Raw genomic sequence first — 20,057 nt, forward strand, 5'->3', positions numbered from 1 at the left:
CAAGTTTTTAAATGTAATCAGCACACGTGTGTGAGGAAACTCCTTAGGCTGGAGAAAGAACCGCTGGAAACGAATAGGCAGAATCATCCTTGGAGCTTACACAAGGTTGGGAATAATTTGTGTTTCCACCAGCTGGAATGGAAACAATACCTAACATTTGGAGAATCACAGTGGAACTTCAGAAAAATATTGCCTTAGTAGGTGGCTCAAATTGGATCCAGCCTAAAGGCTCCTATGAATCCTCCTACTAACACATAAATGCAAGCCACTAAAGGACCAAACTTTGCAAATAATTCAACTGCCAGAACAAAGCCGATAGTATTTAAAGAAATAGAAAGAAATCCTTCAATATTGCGTAAATATAAGGTATACAATGTGTTGATTTGACACATTTATATATTGCAATATGGCAAAATAGATTTAATGTCATTTTCCTTCTTTCCGTAATGAATAATGAAAACTATTACACAGAGATTTAGCCTTTGTAACTTATGGTAAAAACAAACATATACTGATAGGTCTTTTTCACATCAGTAACGATCATCACAAATTAGAGAAGCATGTGTCACTACAGGGATTAATGTCATTTGAGGATGTGTCTGTGCCCTTTACCTGGGATGAGTGGTGGTTACTGGTTCTGCTCAGAAGAACCTATATCAGGATGTGATGGAGAATTATAGGAACCTTTGACACTAGTTAAAGATGATTGCCCTGTGTCATTCAGAGTGTGCACAGCCAATAGCCTTTTCTTCTACAGTTGACCTGACTTTCAAAGAGATTCAAAATACTGGACTAGAGTTTATAGGTGATAGGTTTAGTTCCTATTCTGTTCCCAGATAGAACGTAATGTGCTCTTACCTTGGACAGATCTTTAATATGCCAAAGTGAAAATGTGTCAGTTCCTGAAACACTTTTTGCTCTTCCTAGACATCCCCCACCAAGTCCAATGATAAGTGTCCAAGTCTTTGTCATTTCCCATGAACAGGCTGTCAAGCTACCAAACCAGATACGATCCTTAATTTCAAGCATGGAGAAGAGCCATGGAGAGTAGAAGATGAATTACAATGTCAGTGCTTTTCAGGTGAGTGAGCAACTGAGAACCAGCAAGATGTGAGACCTAGAAAGTAAATTAGATGGCCAGGAAGGGGTGACCCCTTGCAAATGTGTTTAACAAGGCTAAAACTTTGACGGTCATTACAAATAAAATCATCAGTGAGGCTCTGTTTTGCTTGGTGTTTCAAGGAAGATGCGCCTCTTTTTTGCTCTTCAGATTGATTAAATGTTCAGTAGAATGTTGTTTTCAGCTTTCAGACTTCCTCTCTGGAAATGTCACTTTCTGTTTTCTCTACATCTCTTGTTTTTACCCCTTTACCTGATCAAATAATGTAATTATTCCAGTTAATGCCGCAGCACCTTTAATCCTGGGGTGAGGATATTTGGCCCACTGTCCAGGTGGACTTCTGTGGGCCATCTGAGGTTGTATCAAAGCAAGTTAGAAGGTGGGACTGTTGACCACAGTGGTGTTCTCTAAATTAAAGCCTTGGGAAGGTTCATTGTCTGTTGCATGCTGAATGAATTAGGGAAGAAAGAATCATTAAGAGAGGATAACTGTACTTATCTGTAAGTGAGAAGCTGAGGATCCTTCATTCTAACCTGCTTCCCCCAGATATTTGTTCAACACTTAAGTTGGCATCTTTCCTTGCTAGTCATTTGCATGTAATGGATAGACTTTCTTTATTCTCTGGGCATCTTCTAAAGTCTTCAGACTCAAAGAGCATGAAGCTTCATCCTTTCCTATTTCTATCACTTGTTCCCAGTGTGAGAGCTTTCAATTTCATGGCCTTGATAGTACTATTTATATGCTTATGATCCCCAAATTTTCTGTCTACAGGCCAGACCTTCCCTTATCCCCACACATTCAGTTGGATATTTCATTTCTGCATGTGAAGATCTATCTAATTGCCTTCATGTCACTCCTAGTTCCTTTTTTTACACCACAAATCTAATTTATTAGCAAGTCTATTATTTACTTTCTTTTTCTTATATCCTGAGGTCCTCCACTCCTTTCTGTAACTGTTGTTTTCACTCAAGCTCATTATCTCTTGCCAAAATTATTATAGTTTTCTTGAAAATACTCTCACTTCTTTACTCTGGCTTCTCTCTATTCTCCACATAATGGCCAGTTTTTTTGGTTTTGTTTATTTTTATTCCTATTTATTTATAAATAAACAAATTTATATTTTTATTTATTTATAAAAAGTGATGGAAGTCAGTGTTTCCAACCTCCTCACCCCCAAAATTCATGAACATAAAAATAAATTTAGAAGCATGTAGATTTTTCAAGATATCAAGTTTTGACTGTTAGTTGGGCAGAAATAAAGGTGTATAGAAGATAATTAAACCACCATGTAGAAAGAGCAATCTTCTGAGCTGGAAGATGGAGGGAAAGATTTAAAGTATAAGCTAAGAAAAATGCTATATGACATAGCAGATCTTTACCAATTTTCACAACCACAGTCTACAAGCCTAAAAATAGTACATATGTCACAATATTTAAGACCTTGCCAGTGTGATAACATACACACAGGATGACATTTTAAAAATGAAAATCAGGACATGTCATCTCTCTCTCACTATTACCTTAAATGTCATCTTGTTACTATTAGCATAATATCCAAATTTCTTCCAGGATCCTCCACATGTGAGCATTTCCTGACTCCTACCTAAATTTTTATTTACTTCTAGTGTAAAAATTTTTTGAAGTACAACGTACACACAGAAAAGTATACTAGTTTATGGGTACAGCTCCATTAATTTTTATAGTCGGCACATTGTAACCAGCACCTAGATCAAGAGTACCACAGTACTGTGCAGGATGCCATTTGTGAATATAAAATAATTTATCCATTCTACACTCAGGCCATTATGAGTATTGTAATGCGTTTCTTTTATTTTAAATTTTTCTCCTTTTGAAAATGTTTGTTTCTAAATAGTTTAGACCTCGTGGGAAATCTCAAAATTATCCATAAATTTCTTGCACATTCTTTTTGCAGATTTCCCAAGTGGTAATATTTTACCATATATCCTCTATCATATTTTATTTGTCTCTATCTATCATTACACACACACACACACACACACATACACGTACATAATGTTTTTCAGAATTCTTTACCCCTAAATACTTAATATTTCTTAGAAACAAGGTCATTTTTTTTTACATAACCAAAATAGTTATCAAAATCAGAATATTAACACTGATACAGAACTATTACCCAATCTACAGAGCTTACTTAAATTTTACTGATTGTCTCACTAATGTTTTTTATATTAAATTTTTTTTCCCTGGACCTCTTGTTATCCAGCTCATTCTGTTGTGGGTACACTGGCTCTCAACCAGAAGTCAGATCGCACTAATTATGACTCAACTCTGTTAGGGAAGAAACCACCTGGATGCAATGAATGTGCAGTGAATGCTTATAAACCATTTATGACCATGCCTCAGAAAATTCATGCAGGAAAGAAATCTCATGAATGCTATGATTGTAGGAAAGCCTTTCCCAGTAAGTTGAAGCTAATTACTCATCAGGAAACTCACAACGGGGAGAGATCATTTGGATGCAATCAGTGTCAAAAAGCCTGCATTACGAAGTCAGCACTCATCTATCATCAGAAAACTCATCATAGGGAAGGGAAATCCTACACATGCAGTAAATGTGGGAAAGCTTTTCCTTGGAAGTCAAAACTCATTTTACATCAGAGAACTCATTCAGGAGAGAGACCCTTCAGATGCAGAATATGTGATAAAGCCTTCATGATTAGGACACATCTAACTGTACATCAGAGAACTCACACAGGAGAGACCCCTTATGAATGCTCAGACTGTGACAAAGCCTTCTCAAAAAAGGCTCAGCTCATGATTCATCAGCAAATTCACACAGGAAAGAGACCGTATGGATGCAGTGAATGTCAACAGACTTTCATCCAGAAGTCAGATCTCACTAATCATAAGAAAACTCATCATGCAGCAGGGAAATCCTGTGAATGCAGTGAATGTGGGAGGGTTTTGTCCTCTAAATCAACTCTCATTGTGCATCAGAGAACCCATACAGGTGAGAAACCCTTCAAATGTATTGTATGTGATAAAGCCTTCACATCAAAGGCACATCTCATTGTACACCAGAGAATTCATACCGGAGAGAAACCCTATGAATGCTTGAATTGTGAGAAAGCCTTCTCCACTAAGGCACATCTCATGATTCATCAGCGAATTCACACAGGAGAGAGACCATACATATGCAATCAATGTCAAAAATCCTTCGTTACAAAGTCAGCATTTATCTATCATCAGAAAACTCGTCATAGAGAAGGGAAATCCTATACATGTAGTAAATGTGGGAAAGCTTTTCCTTGGAAGTCAAAACTCATTTTACATCAGAGAACTCATTCAGGAGAGAGACCCTTCAGATGCAGAATATGTGATAAAGCCTTCATGGTTAGGACACATCTCACTGTACATCAGAGAACTCACACAGGAGAGAAGCCTTATGAATGCTCAGACTGTGACAAAGCCTTCTCAAAAAAGGCTCAGCTCATGATTCATCAGCGAATTCACACAGGAGAGAGACCGTATGGATGCAGTGAATGTCAACAAACTTTCATCCAGAAGTCAGATCTCACTAATCATAGGAAAACTCATCATGCAGCAGGGAAATCCCATGAATGCAATGAATGTGGGAGGGTTTTGTCCTCTAAGTCAACTCTCATTGTGCATCAGAGAACCCATACAGGTGAGAAACCCTTCAAATGCAGTGTATGTGATAAAGCCTTCACATCAAAGGCACATCTCATTGTACACCAGAGAATTCATACCGGAGAGAAACCTTATGAATGTTTGAATTGTGAGAAAGCCTTCTCTACTAAGGCACATCTCATGATTCATAAGCGAATTCACACAGGAGAGAGACCTTACGAATGCAATCAGTGTCAACAAGCTTTCATCCAGAAGTCAGGCCTCACTAACCATCTGCAAAATTGTCATGCAAAAGTGAAGTCCTATGGGTGCAGTGAATGTGGGAAAGTTTTGTCCTGTAAGTCAACCCTCACTATACATCAGAGAACCCATTCAGGTGAGAAACCCTTCAAATGCAGTGTATGCGATAAAGCTTTCACAGCTAAATCCTATCTCACTGTACACCAGAGAATTCATACAGGAGAGAAACCCTACGAATGCTGTGATTGTAAGAAGGCATTTGCTACTTTGTCAACTCTCATTAGTCATCGGAGAACTCACACAGGAGAGAGGCCCTATGGATGCAATGAATGTCAAAAAGCCTTCTTTCGGAAATCAGCTCTTATTAATCATCAGCAAACTCAGCACAGAGGAAAATCCACCATGGGAATGTGACAAAGTTGTGGGGTTTTTTTTAACATTTATTTGAACATTCTTTTTCTTTTTTCTTTTTTTTAAGATTTTTCTTTTCCATTGGGGAAGGGGTACAGGACTTTATTGGGGAACAGTGTGTACTTCCAGGCCTTTTTTCCAAGTCAAGTTGTCCTTTCAATCTTAGTTGTGGAGGGTGCCATTCAGCTTCAAGTTGTCCTTTCAGTCTTAGCAGTGGAGGGCGCAGCTCAGCTCCAGGTCCAGTTGCTGTTGCTAGTTGCAGGGGCACAGCCCACCATCCCTTGTGGGAGTCTAACCGGCAACCTTGTGGTTGAGAGGATGTGCTCCAACCAACTGAGCCATCCGGGAGCTCAGTGGCAGCTCAGCTCAAGGTGCCGTGTTCAATCTTAGTTGCAGGGGGCGCTGCCCACCATCCCTTGCGGGACTCGAGGAATTGAACTGGCAACCTTGTGGTTGAGAGCCCACTGGCCCATGTGGGAATTGAACCGGCAGCCTTCGGAGTTAGGAGCATGGAGCTCTAACTGCCTAAGCCACCGGGCCCGCCCGAGTGAGAAAGTTTTTTTGATTAGTCATATCTGTTCATAGACTCATACAGAATAGAAATGCCATAAATACTGTGTTTGTAATAGACTCTTCTGGAACTCCTATACGAAAGAAACCTTATAGATGCAATGCAAGTTGTAACCCTTCCATTTGAAGACATCCCCTCATTATACCATAGGGATCTTACCAAAGGAGAAACGTTATAAATGCAGTGATTGTCAAAAGGCTTCATTTGAAAGTCAGAAGCTGTGCATTTAGGAGGCAACACTGTGGATGTGGTGAAAGAAGAATAATTCTTTTTCCAATCATATTTTTTATACATTAGGGTATTCATTCAGGAGAGGGACCCTGCAGTTGAGGCAAATGCAGGAAAACCAAGAAAAATATCATCTCAGTGTGCATAAAAATAAAAATTTCAGGTATGTCTTGATATTGAGGGTATTCCCCCAAAAGTCAAAACTCCTTGAGTATTTTGTACAGAAGAGAGACCCTATAGATGTGGTGAATGTGGTAAAGTCTTCCCAATTAATGCATATCTTCCTTACATCGGCAAACTCGTACAGGAGGAAAACGCTGTTAGTGTAGTGAAGCCTGCATCTAGATGTCAGAGCTCACGAATCATCAGCAAACTCATATAATAGATAAATTCTATTGAAATAGGGAATGTGGAAAGCTTTTGAAAATGACATGTTATACACCAGGTACTTAATTCAGGAGAGAATCCAAGGGATACAGCTAATGTCTGCCTTTGATCATTGCACAGGAGGAATGAAATAATATGAATTGCAGTGATGGTCTAAAATGCCTTTTACAATTTAAAATTCAGATCTCCTTAGTTACCCACTAAGGCATATAGCAGAGTGACCCTGTTCCCAGACAAAATAATTTCTAAATTCAGTGAAGGTGTAAAATCCTCAAGGAATCATTTTATTCCAGCAAATATGTACATTACAAGAAATACTGTGATTGTAGCCACTGAAAATGCTTTCTGTGGAGGATTGGTTATCATTAAGCAACATAAGCTCTTAAAAATGGAATTTGGTTCACACAGAGATTTTATGAATGCGGTGAATGTGACAAAAGCATCAGTGCTGAGTTACATTTTTGTAGTACATGAATTTCTGCACATCTGACCGTATATTTTGATGCATGTTACGGTCAATAGAATGTCATCATTTAATTGTCAGCATTTTTCTGATGATGGCATTTTAGATTTGAGTAAGTAAGCTTGGAAGCTGTATAGGATGAAATCATTTTATAAGGGTTTAATATAATTGTAGAAAGGATTCCAGAATATTCTACAAATAGACATTTTTGCTGTGCAAATACAGTGCCATTTGAATATATGAAAAAATCAGAACATAATAAGGATCAGTTGAATAGTGACAAGTTTGTAGTGGTTTTGTTGTGGGCTTTATTACATAATTTGGACTTTGTATTAAACTTTATTACTTTTTTGGAATTACATGAAGGAATATAATGTTTAGGGTTCAATAAATTCTAGAATAATGAGTAATCTAGTATAAATAGTAATGTTCTACTTCCTTATAAATCAAAATATCTTGTAATACCGTGTTTCCCCGAAAATAAGACCTAGCTGGACCATCAGCTCTAATGCGTCTTTTGGAGTAAAAATTAATATAAGACCTGGTCTTATTTTGCTATAATATGAGACCAGGTATAATATAATGTAATGTAATATATAATTAATATAATACAGTACCCGCTCTTATTTTACTGTAATATAAGACTGGGTCTTACATTAATTTTTGCTTCAAAGGACGCATTAGAGCTGATGGTCTGGCTAGGTCTTATTTTCGGGGAAACACGGTAAGTAAGTTGAGTTAATAAGTTAAGGAATTATACCACATAAGTTTGCTCTCCTTATTTTTATTTCCATTTATAATATTTCTGCTAACTGTGATGACCCATCACTACATTTTCTTAAAGCCTTAGTAACTAAATATCCAAAGGTAATAAAAAATTTACATGAAATACTGAAAAACAAGCAACCGAAGGGGAAATAAACACTTGGGGTTACATGTGGTGAGTTCACATGTATATAATTCAAGTGCTGGGGCACAGAAGAACTCTGTTTATTATGAAAACTTGTCCACGGGTATTACAAACGTCCTCTCTTCTTAGCATTTTCTAAAATGCCTGGTATTTTATAGTATTAAGAATCACATTGAAGAAACTGGAACTCTTAAACATTGCTAGGAAGTAAAATGGTTCAATTGTTGTGGTTCTTCTAAAAAGTTGAATATAGAACTACCATATGACCCAGGAATTCCACTCCTAGATATATACCCAACAGAATTGAAAACATACTTAAACATACTTAAATACTTGTACATGAATGTTCATAGAAGCACTGTTCACAGTAGCCAAAAGGTGGAAACAACCCAAATTCCTATCAGTGGAGAAATAGGTAAACAAATTGTGCCATGTGTGTATACATATACACACACACGTATATGTAATGGAATATTAATCTCATAAGTGAAGAATTGATACATGTTATAACATGAAGGCACCTCAGAAACATGCTAAGTTAAAGAAGCCAGACACAAAAGACCACATATTGTATTTCTATTTATATGAAATGTGTAGAATATGTTTATAGAGATATAACGGAAATTGGTGTTTGCCAGAGCCCGGGGAGAAGGGAGAATGGAGACTGATGGATTCGTGCTTTATGGGGTTTTCTTTTCAAATGAAAATATTTTGGAACTAGATAGAGATGGTGTTTGCATAACATTGTGAATGTCAATGAATTGTATACTTTGAAATGGTTAATTTTTTATTATGTGAATTTTGACATCAATAAAAATATATTTGAAAAGAATAACATTGCAAGAACCCTGGCACTCAAAATAGATAAAATCAACAGTTATTTATGAAAAAAATAACCGCTTAGCAAAACAGGTGTAAATATATCTTCTTTAACTTAATAGATATTAGCTACTAAAACGTTTCAGCTAACATTGTTTTTAATGATGAGACTTTAAAGATATTTCCTACTTGTTCAGCAATGAAGTACACATGTCTGCTGCCACTTTTTCTGCTAAATTCTGCTGGAGGTCTTAACCAGCATGCCAATAATAAAACCTGAAGGGTTTACATTACAAATTGGAAATGAGGGAAATTGTCCTCATTTGCAGATGATATGATTGCCTATGTGGAAAGACAGGAGAATCCACAGACAACCATGTAGAATAAGCCTCAGTAGGATCACTGGATACTTGGTTGATACGCAACTTCAGTCAGGTGCTAGGCACCAGCAATAATCGGAACATTTTTGAAAAGTACTCTGTTCACAATAAAAGTTACAAAAGAGTTTGTAAGATTTCTACCACTTTATTGAAAGATCTTTAAAATGACCAAAATAAAGGAAGAGGCAGATTGGTTATTCAATGTGAAAGCTCAGTATCACAAAGATAACTGTGTGCCTCCAGTAAGTCTCTTAAGTACCAAGATGCAGATAAACATTGTTAAACATGCAAGAACTGAGGGAGTATAATTTCTATGAAGTTATTGTGGAAATTATTGAAACATGAATTTTACCCATAAAGTATGAACAGATTAACAATGGCAAAAGAACTGAGCGAAAGCCCCGAATCCATTTAACCATAGATATAAGTCTTTAGTAAGATTTATTATGACAACTTCTGCATGTGAATTTTAGTCATAGAGTCTAATGTAAGTGCTAAAAAGAAGACAATATAGAAATTATAAGACTAAAAGAAATGGGAGAAAAATGGGGAAAGACGGTAAAAGGGAATGTTGATCTCATCAATTTAGTCTAGGGAGGGAAGAGGTAAATATCATCTAAACTGACTTAACAAAAAATAAAAGAATAAGTACACGTAAAGTAAAAAGGAAACATCCAGAAAAATCTGTGGTTAATCCTGGGCATTAGAAGGAAAGAAAGAGGAAATAGAACTGAATGAATTACATCATTGCTCATTGGAGGGACTCAAGAAATGGCAAATGGAGTCACTTTTGTTGACCATGCTACCTTGGTGCCAGGACAGTTGAAGACAACATTGGGGATGGCCTGAGAGGTGGGTGGGACTGGCAGGAAAGCCCAGGACTCCTGCAAGAATATGAGCATAGCATCATGACAGAGCTTTCCCAGTACCTGGCTCCGCGACCCAAGCAGAGATCATGTCCTTAGCAAGGAGCCACCAGAACTCAGGGTCAAGCATAAACATGACAGGTCTCATCACCGTGACCCTGAGTGGGAGCAGGACTTGGCGATGAGGATCCATTTCGCAGACTCCGGCAGGGCCACCCCAGCAAGGCGCTGAGAATGCCCTGTCTGTCCCGCAACCCCTTAGATACAGAGGTCACTGCAGGGGAAGTTTTTCAGGAAAGTTCCTGTCAGCTGCAGCAGCTGTTAATTGGTTCGTCTTAATAACCTCCAGGAGCTGCTGATGCCGACTTGTCTTGGGACTGCCACTTACAGCTTCTGTGTAGATACATCACAGTCCCTTCGCAGGTGACAGTAAATGCAGCAGCTCTTTGGAGAGATGAATTCAGGGGGATCTCAGGACACATAACTGAGGTGTGTGGCTCTGATGGCCACAGTTCTGCTGCCAGTTCCAGTGACAGAGATCAACACTGGTGAGTGTTTCACTGTGCCTCAGACTTGAATAAGGTTTGGGAGAGTGTCCGAGAGGAGAGGGCAGGTGAGGAACTGGCCAGAAAAGATCTTCTCTTGGATCTCAGGAACAGCTGTGCCTCAGTTCTGGACCCTGTCTGGGCTGATAGAGTGATGAGAGGGTGACATAGTGGAGAACCCAGAGCAGGCAGAGGGTGGGCGTGGGGACTCACTCAGCTGGACCGGACTAGGATATTGCCGAGGCTGTGGCAGCCTAAGGGGAAAGGTTTGCTCTCCTCCTTTTTCCCATTAAGAGTGGGGACGAGGTTTTCCATCGCCTCAAACCACTGAGAACTGGACTCAGAGCCGTTGACCAATATGTCTTTAGTTGTGGTCCCTGCTCTCTGCACACACGTGTGCATGCAGACTCACACTGCTCCAGTATTGCCCTCACAGACACATTTCAGAATTTGGATGGAGCGGGAGACATGGATAAGCTTGGGTCCTAGTGGGCTGGTAACATTGGATGCTTCACTGAAAAGCACCATTTAAAAGCGACACTGAGTAACAATCCAGTCTTTGGAACCAAGAAGAGCTTTTTTCCAATTCCTGTGCCTCCTACAAGCTGAGGTATTGGGCTCTCCTGACAGGGTGTCTCAGCTTCCCAACCTGTGTGACAGAGATAACACTGTCATTCTGAATGCTAAATAGTGACTGAATTAGAGAGGGTGACATCGCTGACACACAGCAAGTCTCTACAAATGGTAGTCACAAGGGCCTCTCCTGCGTGATTCTACAGCCAGTACTTTACAGCAAGGAAGACACGCATCTGGTAGCTACTGTCATCCAGTTCACCCCATCTCGGTGTGACTGGCCTTCCCAATTCCATCTTGTGGTGCTTTGGAGGTTTTGTGGAATGAATCTGGGTGACTGTGTGTCTGTGTGTGTGTGTGTGTGTGTGTGTGTGTGTGTGTGTGTGTGTGTGTGTGTGTGAGAGAGAGAGAGAGAGAGAGAGAGAGAGAGAGAGAGAGAGAGAGAGCGAGAGAGAGAGAGAGAGAGAGAGGCTATATCTAGACCCCACCCATGTTTACCAGTATACCAGTGAATGAATCCTCTCCAGGATATTTATGTCTGAATAATGAGACAGTACATACCCTGGGTCAGATCAAATCCAGCCTTCCGTTTACTGGAATTGAGTGACCTTAGCAAGTTGAAAATTCTCTCTGCCTCATTTTCTATCCATGTAAAATAGGGTAAGGATATTCTTTGACATGACCATTAACTTACATGAAGGTCCTACACCCAGCCCTAAGGCCCAACATATAGATGGTCATCAATAAATTGTATCTACTGGTATTTTCTCTGAATGGACTGTGAGCCACTTATTAGGAAGTGGGTTACAAATACAAAAATTGGTAGCTCGGCTCTAATCTCACTATTTCTATTTTCCTAATCACTTTCACCTCTCATGCTTCCCATTTTGTTTTCCCCCTTTTGTGACTAGGTCCTTCCAAGTCCATTTTTCTTCCCCTTTTATCACCTTCAAGTCAACCCTCTTTAGATTATTTCCAGCACTCTTTTTTTTTTTTTTTTTTTTTTTAATTAAATTTATTGGGGTGACAATTGTTAGTAAAATTACATAGATTTCAGGTGTACAATTCTGTATTACATCATCTATAAATCCCATTGTATGTTCATCACCCAGAGTCAGTTCTTCCATCACCATATATTCGTCCAGCACTCTTGAAGCCAGGGGCTTTCTCAAAATCACTGCCATGGCTCCAAGTAGCAAATCTGATTATGCCTAACTCGCCAGCCTTTGACCCATTCTTCACAATTCCATTTACAAATTTTTTCATATTTATTTCTGACTGATGCTTGTCTCTATGGCACTTGCCATACTAAGGTTTTCTTTTCCCTCATGTCCCTGTTGTCAGCTTAAATTATTTTCATAAGGAGAAACCCATGAAGAACCAAGCTCCTGGGGGGAAAGCAAACCCAGTGGACATGATGGGTTCTATTGCAGAAAATTTTACCCTGTAGCAAAACCAAGTGGATGAGACAGGATCCCTAGAATGTAGAGTGCGGGTCAACTCCCACATGTCCCACTAACCAGCTGTGTAACTTTGAGCAGGACCCTTCAACTCTCTGGGTTCCATTATTATCACCTGCCAAACGAGAATAATAATTACTATGTGTCCTTTGTTGAATTAACTGGGGATTTAATAAATCAATATATGTGTTTAAAACCATGAGAGCAGTACCTTGCACAGAGCCAAACCTCAGTACATTTTCACGATCTGTATCCTTATTTTTCTGGTCCACAGTGGGATGTGACGTAGCAGGCCCATGTGTGACGTTTACAGCAGGAAACACTAACTCACCCAGCCCTGATTTGATTGGTGACCTGGTTGTGTTATCCTTTCATGTTCTAGACACTCTGACCCAGGCTGTACCTTTGGTGCTGGAGAAAAGGAGGGCGATCATGTTGACTAAGGTCAGTGTGAGAGGTGTTTGTTTGTTTTTTTAATGCAGGAGCTCGGCAATGCTGTCCTTACATCTCACAGCTCTTTCTGAAGCCAACATTGTTATTCCAGAGAAAATTCTCAGATAAGCAGGTGGGTCTCGTTGATTTGTTCTGAAGGAGAAACATGAGCAAGAAGACATAAACATCACAAAATGCAGAGATATGTGTGGTAATGAAGCCGATTTGCTGGTAGATCGAACTAGTCCCAGACTGGAGCCAGATCTTTGACTTCTCTTCTTCAGGGCCAACTGCTTTCTTTACCTTTGGGGGCACAATTTCCCCTTACTCAGTATGTCTTTCATGACATTGCAACAATACTTTCATTATATATTGATGTAAGATCTTATGCTTATATATGACTTTCTTTGTTCCCTGGTATACCATATTCACATTAAAATGGCAAAAGGAGAATCTTGGAGGTATTTGCTATTTAACTGTTTCTGAAAAACATCCTTGTTTCTTGGTAAAGATGATATCAAATTCACCTCTATGGTTATTTTAAGCTCTTATTGTGTGCATGCGTGTGTGTGTATGTGTGTGCATTTTGCCTGTAAAAAAATTGATGAAAACAATTTGCAGTCATATATCTTGCCTCCTATGGGGCTATGCATGACTATGATGCCTCCAGAAATGTGACTGACAGCCACAGGGGGATGGTTCAAGAGTGCAGATGAGGTTCAGTCAGTTACCATCATTTCAAAAGTATTTGCTGACCATGTCCTGTGGGCCAGCTACTCTGCTGAGTGCTGGGTAGGTAGAGATAGCAGAATAAACATTTCTCCTGATGATACTGAATTTGAGCTCAAGGGGTTAAACACAAATTAACTACACATCTTATATAAATAGCAGGAAAATACCTGAAGGAAAGCTAAAGAAATTTTACTAAATAACTGGTAATACCTAATGAAGGATTAGAGATGGACTCTCAGATAGAGTGACATTAGCTGAGACCAAAATAGTGACTAAGAGTAATGCTGGTACATAGACTGTGGAAAATGCTGCAGCAAAAAAAGAGACTGTTAGATGTCCTTGAAGTGGGAACGACTTTGAAAGCTCAAGTTATCAAGAGGACGACTGTGTAACCGGGGTGTATTGGGTGAGGAGAGGAGCAGTAGGCGATGAAGCTGAGATGGTAGGACTGTGTGAAGGATTTTGTCTTCTGTTCTAAATACAATAGGAAGCTATTGAAATCTTTCCTATATTTTTCAAAAGTTTATTTCTAAAAATTGTAACTTTTGATTGCTTTTGTAAATAGGGTTTCCTTTTCCTATTTTCTCATTATATAGTCTAACATTATTACTTGTGTATGTAAGGTTTGTATGTTAACTTTATAGCTTGCTACTTTCCTAAATTCTTTTATTAACTGAGTTAGTTTTAACATTGTTTCTCTAGGGATTTCTTGCTATATTATCCTATCATCTGCAAATACAATTTTACTTCTTTTTAAATTTTTATGGTATTTATTTTCTCATATAATTATGTTGATCCATACTTCCAGAACAATATTAATTATTATTTGAAATAGTTGTCCTCCTTGCTTTGTTTCTGCAATATTTCCCCTTAAGCAAAGTGCTAGTATATAAATACATAATCATGCTAAGGAAGTGTCCATAAATTCCTACATCCTTGAATGGTTTAAAAAAAATCATATTGTTGATTTTTCTCAAAGGCTTTTATAGCATCACTGGAGACAGTCATATGAATTTTTCCTTAGATATATCAGATGCATTTTATAATATCAAGATATATATGGTTAATTTTCTTAATAAAATTTCTATTCTTGTGTTCCTACTATATGTCTCACATGGCCATGTATTCTTTTCCTAATACCTTGTTTCCAATATGATTTTATCCTTGGCCCATGTTTTATGAGGAAGAATGCTTTAAATTTCTAAGTAGCACATTTAATCCTGTACTTATTACTACTTGCTAAAACAATGTGTGTGTGACTACTAAGACACACACACATTCTGTAAGAACAAGAAGGATATTGTGGATGAATGCACACCTGAGATACATTATTATCTCAGGGACGAGAGGAATAAAGCTGGAAATGAGAGTTGGGGGACACAGATTAACTTTTTCCTCTATAGATCTTTATATTATTTTATTCCCTGTAGTATACGTGTATTAATCTAATAATTTGGAAGAACAATTTACTTAGTAAAAATTTCTATATATTATTACAGAATCACTAAGTGCTGGAGTCCCTGATACATGCTTCCACAATACCATTTATATCCTTCATTCGTGGAGTGATTTGTATTTTATTTATATCAGATTTTATATATGTGTCCCCCACACTAGGCTCTGAACTCTTAGGAACAGTGATGCAGGTCAGTTAATCTTTATATATCTGAGGACCAACAACCTGTTCTGGCATATAGTGGATGTTTAAGGACACCTTTTGAAATGCAAGATAAGGCTTTACCCTGGACTTTATGTCCTAAATGTGTACACCAAAGGATTTGGGAAATAGACTAAATAATGAAGCATTTTGCATGGCTGTATGAGCATACACAGAAACATGACTGGATGGCTACTCTGAATGGCAATTTTGAGCTCACTGGTGTGGAATCCCCTCCCCAGAAATGTAATTTCTGTCCTCAAAAAGGGGAGTTACTGAAGGCCTGAGTCCCCATCAGAATTAGGGATATTGGAGCAAATCTGTGACTGGTCCCATCACACTGAATTCTAACTTCCTGAGCTTCAGACTCTTTTCTGAATTTTTTTTCTTTTCTTCCCCCCATCTCTTCCTCCCCCCGTAATTCTATGAGAATGACTTTTGAAGACTTGTTCCTAAGGCTACTTTTCCTGGTCCAGACTGGGATCCGGGTGCTGGGGAATACCTTTCTTCTCTCAACCTATGGTTCCACATCCTGCACTGGCCATCCACTGAATCCCATGCACTTGACTTTCACCAATATGGATGGCTGTGGCCAACTTCTTGGTTCTTCTCTTCAAGGGGATTCCCCAGATGATATTTATATGGGGAGTGACACACATTTTGGATAACAGTGGGTGTAAACTTGTCTGTTATATCCACAGAGTGGCATGAGGCCTTTCTCTCTGTACCACTTGCCTCTTGAGCAATTTTCAGGCAATCGTCATCAGCCCTAGAACTGCTGGGTGGATGGGGCCCAAAGACAGAGCTTGGAAGAACATCAGTTCTTCCTGCTTTTTATGTTGCATCTCCAACCTGCTAATGAACATCTTTGTTCCTATGAATTTAGAGGCTTGTCAGCATACTCACAATTTTACCAAGAAACGGGCTTATGAACTATGCTTTTCTAAAAATCCTAAAACTTCTCTTGCTGCAAAATACATACTTTTAATGACTTTGTCAGATGTTGTGTTCATGGGACTCATGACTGGAGCCAATGTTTACATAGTACTTCTATATAGACACCATGAGGGCATATTCACACCCTCAGAAATGCCCCTAGATTCTCCTCTGAGTCAAAAGCCATTCAAACTGTCCTACTTCTAGCAAGTACCTTCATTTTGTTTTACTTCACCAGTTCTATCTTTACACTTTATGGTGTTGTTTTTTTTTCAAATCTCACGTGTGGGTGCAGCACACGACCACGTTCCTGACAGCATGTTATTCCTCTCTCAGGCCCCTGATATTGTTGCTTTGAGGTCCCCAAGCACCAAGATTCTGCTCTTAAATGGTGGAAAAACATCCCAAATTACTAGTCGTCCCGTTCACAAGTTTCTCTTTTCTCCAAAGTATCTAGTTATTCACTGATTCAGCAAGGATATATTGATGTCTAGAACATGACTGACATACGAGTCAAAATACTGATGATGAAAAGATTTGCATGACGTTCACTTAAACATGTAGAGGTTTTCAGCTTCACTCAGAAGGCAGACAATCACATAAACACAATATTACACAGGTGTTAGCAGTGTCTTGATGCTTTGTGATTTTCTTCTTGGAAATGTTTGATGGAAGCATGGAATTGAAGTTGATCAGAGATAATGTTGGGACATAGCACAATTTTTAATGGCTTATTAGGGTAATTATTAAATTGGATGCAGTATTGTATATTGATAAACAATAATGACTTTGTGTGCCAACAACATCTATAACCCATGGAAAGTAACTTAATCAGTATAGACTTAGGGTATTTACCTGTAAAATTCATAGATTGTATCATATTAGATTATTGTGCCAAAGTAAATGAGGTGATGACACAGGACTTCCAAAATGGCAGATTGAGGGCTTCTGTGAATCCACTCTTCCATGAATGTAACATAAATACTGGCAAAATTATCAAAGTCAACTTTTTTTTTGCCACTCCAGAAACGAACAAAAAGCATTTAGTGAAGAAAAAAGTTTGAACCTCAGTAAAAACTGTGGGCTATATGGAGTTTTCACTTTGTTTATTCCCATCCCCTGCTCCCCAGCTCTGAACTAGCCATGGAAAAATGGCAGCCTCACAACTGTATTAGGCATGAAAACCTTTTGTCAAAAACATTTGGTTTCAATTTTTTTAACCCTGCAGTAGCCTAAGGTTGCAGTATGAATTGGTGTAAACAATAGCCCAGCCAAAATTTTTAAAAGGACTATCTGAAGAACAAGATGTTTACAAGGAGCTATTGAACGCATATTCCTGAGGATCTAGAAGGCCACACACATGTACAGGAATGTTTACAAACCCTGGAAAGACCTGAAGGGCACCAATAATTCATCTCTTGGTGACTCTGAAATCCTGCAGGAGGGGATGGCTAATGCAGACTTATAAAGTTCCTGAGCATTGAAATATGGCCTCAACACACACAAAGCAAGTACACTTGACAAAGGGTAGAAGGCTTACTGACTAAAGGTGACTAAGAAAATTTCTAATCAATGATGAGCTAACCAAGCAGAGACTTCAGTGACCACACACTACAGGGAAAACAGACTTTACAGATTTAATTCAGAATGTCACTAAACAAACTGCAACAGCAACAAACCCTGAGGAGAGGGGGAATCTGATATCCCAAATTGCAACATTATATTATCTAAAATATCTAGTCTCAACAAAAATTTGTGATACAGAAAGAATCAGAAGAGTTTCGCTCATACGCAGGAAAAAAGTTCATAAAAGCTGTCCTTTAGGGGTCTCACATGTCATCCTTAACTACACAAAGATTTTAAATCAGTTACTATGAGTATGTTCAGGAAGTTAAATACGCCATCTTTAAAGAACTAAAGGAAAGTATGAGTTTCACCAAAGGAACTTGTGGCAGGGGCCAACCTTATTAAACTGGTGTACCTACTTGACTGGTCAGTGTACTCAGAGCTTGTTTGTGGGGATGTTGAGGCAGTGAAAAAATAGGAAGTTTAAAAATTTACTATACAATAATTAAACAAAACTATTAGAATTAATAAGTTTATCCAGTTTGCTTGATATAATATCAATATATGTCAATTGTATTTCTACCACCAACAAAGAGTGAAACAATGTAATTATAAAATACCATTTACAAGAGCATTAAAAATGTCAAATATCATGAAATGAATGTAATAAAAATGTACAAGACTTCTATAAGAAACATCAACTTTATTCAGACACATTAAATAAGACCTAAATAAATGGAGTGATACACCGTGTTCATGGATTTTAAGACTTCTTATTGTAAAGATATCATTACTCACAATGATTTATAGATTCAGTGCAGTCACAATACAGATTTCAGCTACTTTTTTGGAGGGGTGGTAGTTGACAAGGTGAGTTAAAATTTTACTTGAAAATATAAAGGGCCAAGAGAACAAAGTCACTCTTATAGAAAAAGGATATAATCTGCTTTATCAGATTACAAGATTTAGGAAGCTCAGGTAGCTAAAACAGTATTGCCCCAAGAATAAACAACAGATCAATGGAACCTAACAACGCGCTTTAGATCGGAGCCATACAGATAAGGACACTTGATTTATGGTAGAAATGGCACTACCAAGCAATGGAGAAGAGATTGACTTGAAATAACGCTGCTAGGATAATTATTCATGTGGAGGGGGGAAAAGCTGACCTTTGTATCACAGAAACAAATGAGCGGGCGGATTGTGACTATTCAGGATACACAAGATCCTTCTTTGATGTATCTCAGTTCATCTTGTACTACGACACACAAATTTCTCTTGTGGAATATGGTTGCCATTGTCTACTCCAAAAGCATTTTTGCCCCAGTCTTTAACCCCTCACTGTTTCTCATCAGAGGTACACATCCAGAGCATTCTCCTCCTACCTCCCTGTTCCTCCAGATTCAGTTCTAGTCTCCTAATCTCCATTTTCTCAAACAAGTTACTGGCATCTTCGCTCTGAAAGTTCCCCAATTCTCCGCCCCAAACCCTTTCTTTATAGCACAGACCCAAACGTTTCCATCATGGCCGCATCTTTCCTGAGGTTTCAGAAGCGCAATGCGAAGGTGCGGGCGCGGCCCTTGTCAGCTGAGGCCTGGCCTGGGATTGATTTAGCTCTCGGGTCCGACCAACGACTTAGGGCGAGAATGCTGAAATGCTAAGCATGCTTGACGGTACTGACAGTCAATGTGAAAGTGGAAGAACGAGAGATGAGACGTCTTGAAAACAACAGAAAAGACCAACTGAACTTGAGGTTTTTTATCCTGGTCGGCGGACTCCGGTAACCTAAATTGGCCACCTCGCTCTCCGTAGCGCGTGAGTCCAAAATGGCGGCGTACGAGCCAGGATGGCCGCGCCCAACCCAACGTAAGGAAAACGGCCCGGACATATTGCCTGTAGGTAATTCCAACAGGGACCAGCACCACCCATTGTAGATAAATCGCTCACTTTCAAGGTGCTACTGAGTCTGCGTAGTAGCCCGAGAGGCGGACCAGCCAAACGGTAGCGGAAGTGGAAGTGGCGTGCTGAAGCCTGGCTTCCTAGTAAGGTGGCGATTCGCATTTGAAATTACGTTAGGTTTCTGCGAGGCTTTAAGAATCTGGCGCCGTGGGAATTCCGTGACGTAAGA

At 38.9% G+C, this 20,057-nt stretch overlaps 1 protein-coding gene across 9 annotated transcripts in view; it reads left to right on the top strand.

The window, feature by feature from the left end:
* LOC148757524 (zinc finger protein 577-like) overlaps positions 1 to 20,057 on the top strand; it is a 55,706-nt gene that overhangs the window by 20,875 nt on the left and 14,774 nt on the right. For 3 of the 9 annotated variants that reach the window (XM_088800478.1, XM_088800479.1, XM_088800480.1), the window contains exons 6-7: positions 986 to 1,081; positions 3,366 to 7,909. In XM_088800478.1, coding sequence (XP_088656604.1) covers positions 986 to 1,081; positions 3,366 to 5,407 — 2,138 coding nt within the window. In that variant the 3' untranslated portion in view covers positions 5,408 to 7,909. Of the gene's footprint in view, positions 1 to 982; positions 1,082 to 3,365; positions 7,910 to 12,988; positions 13,051 to 13,088; positions 20,052 to 20,057 lie in introns of those variants that run through there. The other 6 variants (XM_088800487.1, XM_088800483.1, XM_088800481.1 and 3 more) reach the window with 4 other exon arrangements.

Source organism: Rhinolophus sinicus, chromosome 8, assembly GCF_057876585.1.
Source record: "Rhinolophus sinicus isolate RSI-liver-muscle chromosome 8, RSI-T2T, whole genome shotgun sequence".
Lineage (NCBI taxonomy): Eukaryota > Metazoa > Chordata > Mammalia > Chiroptera > Rhinolophidae > Rhinolophus > Rhinolophus sinicus.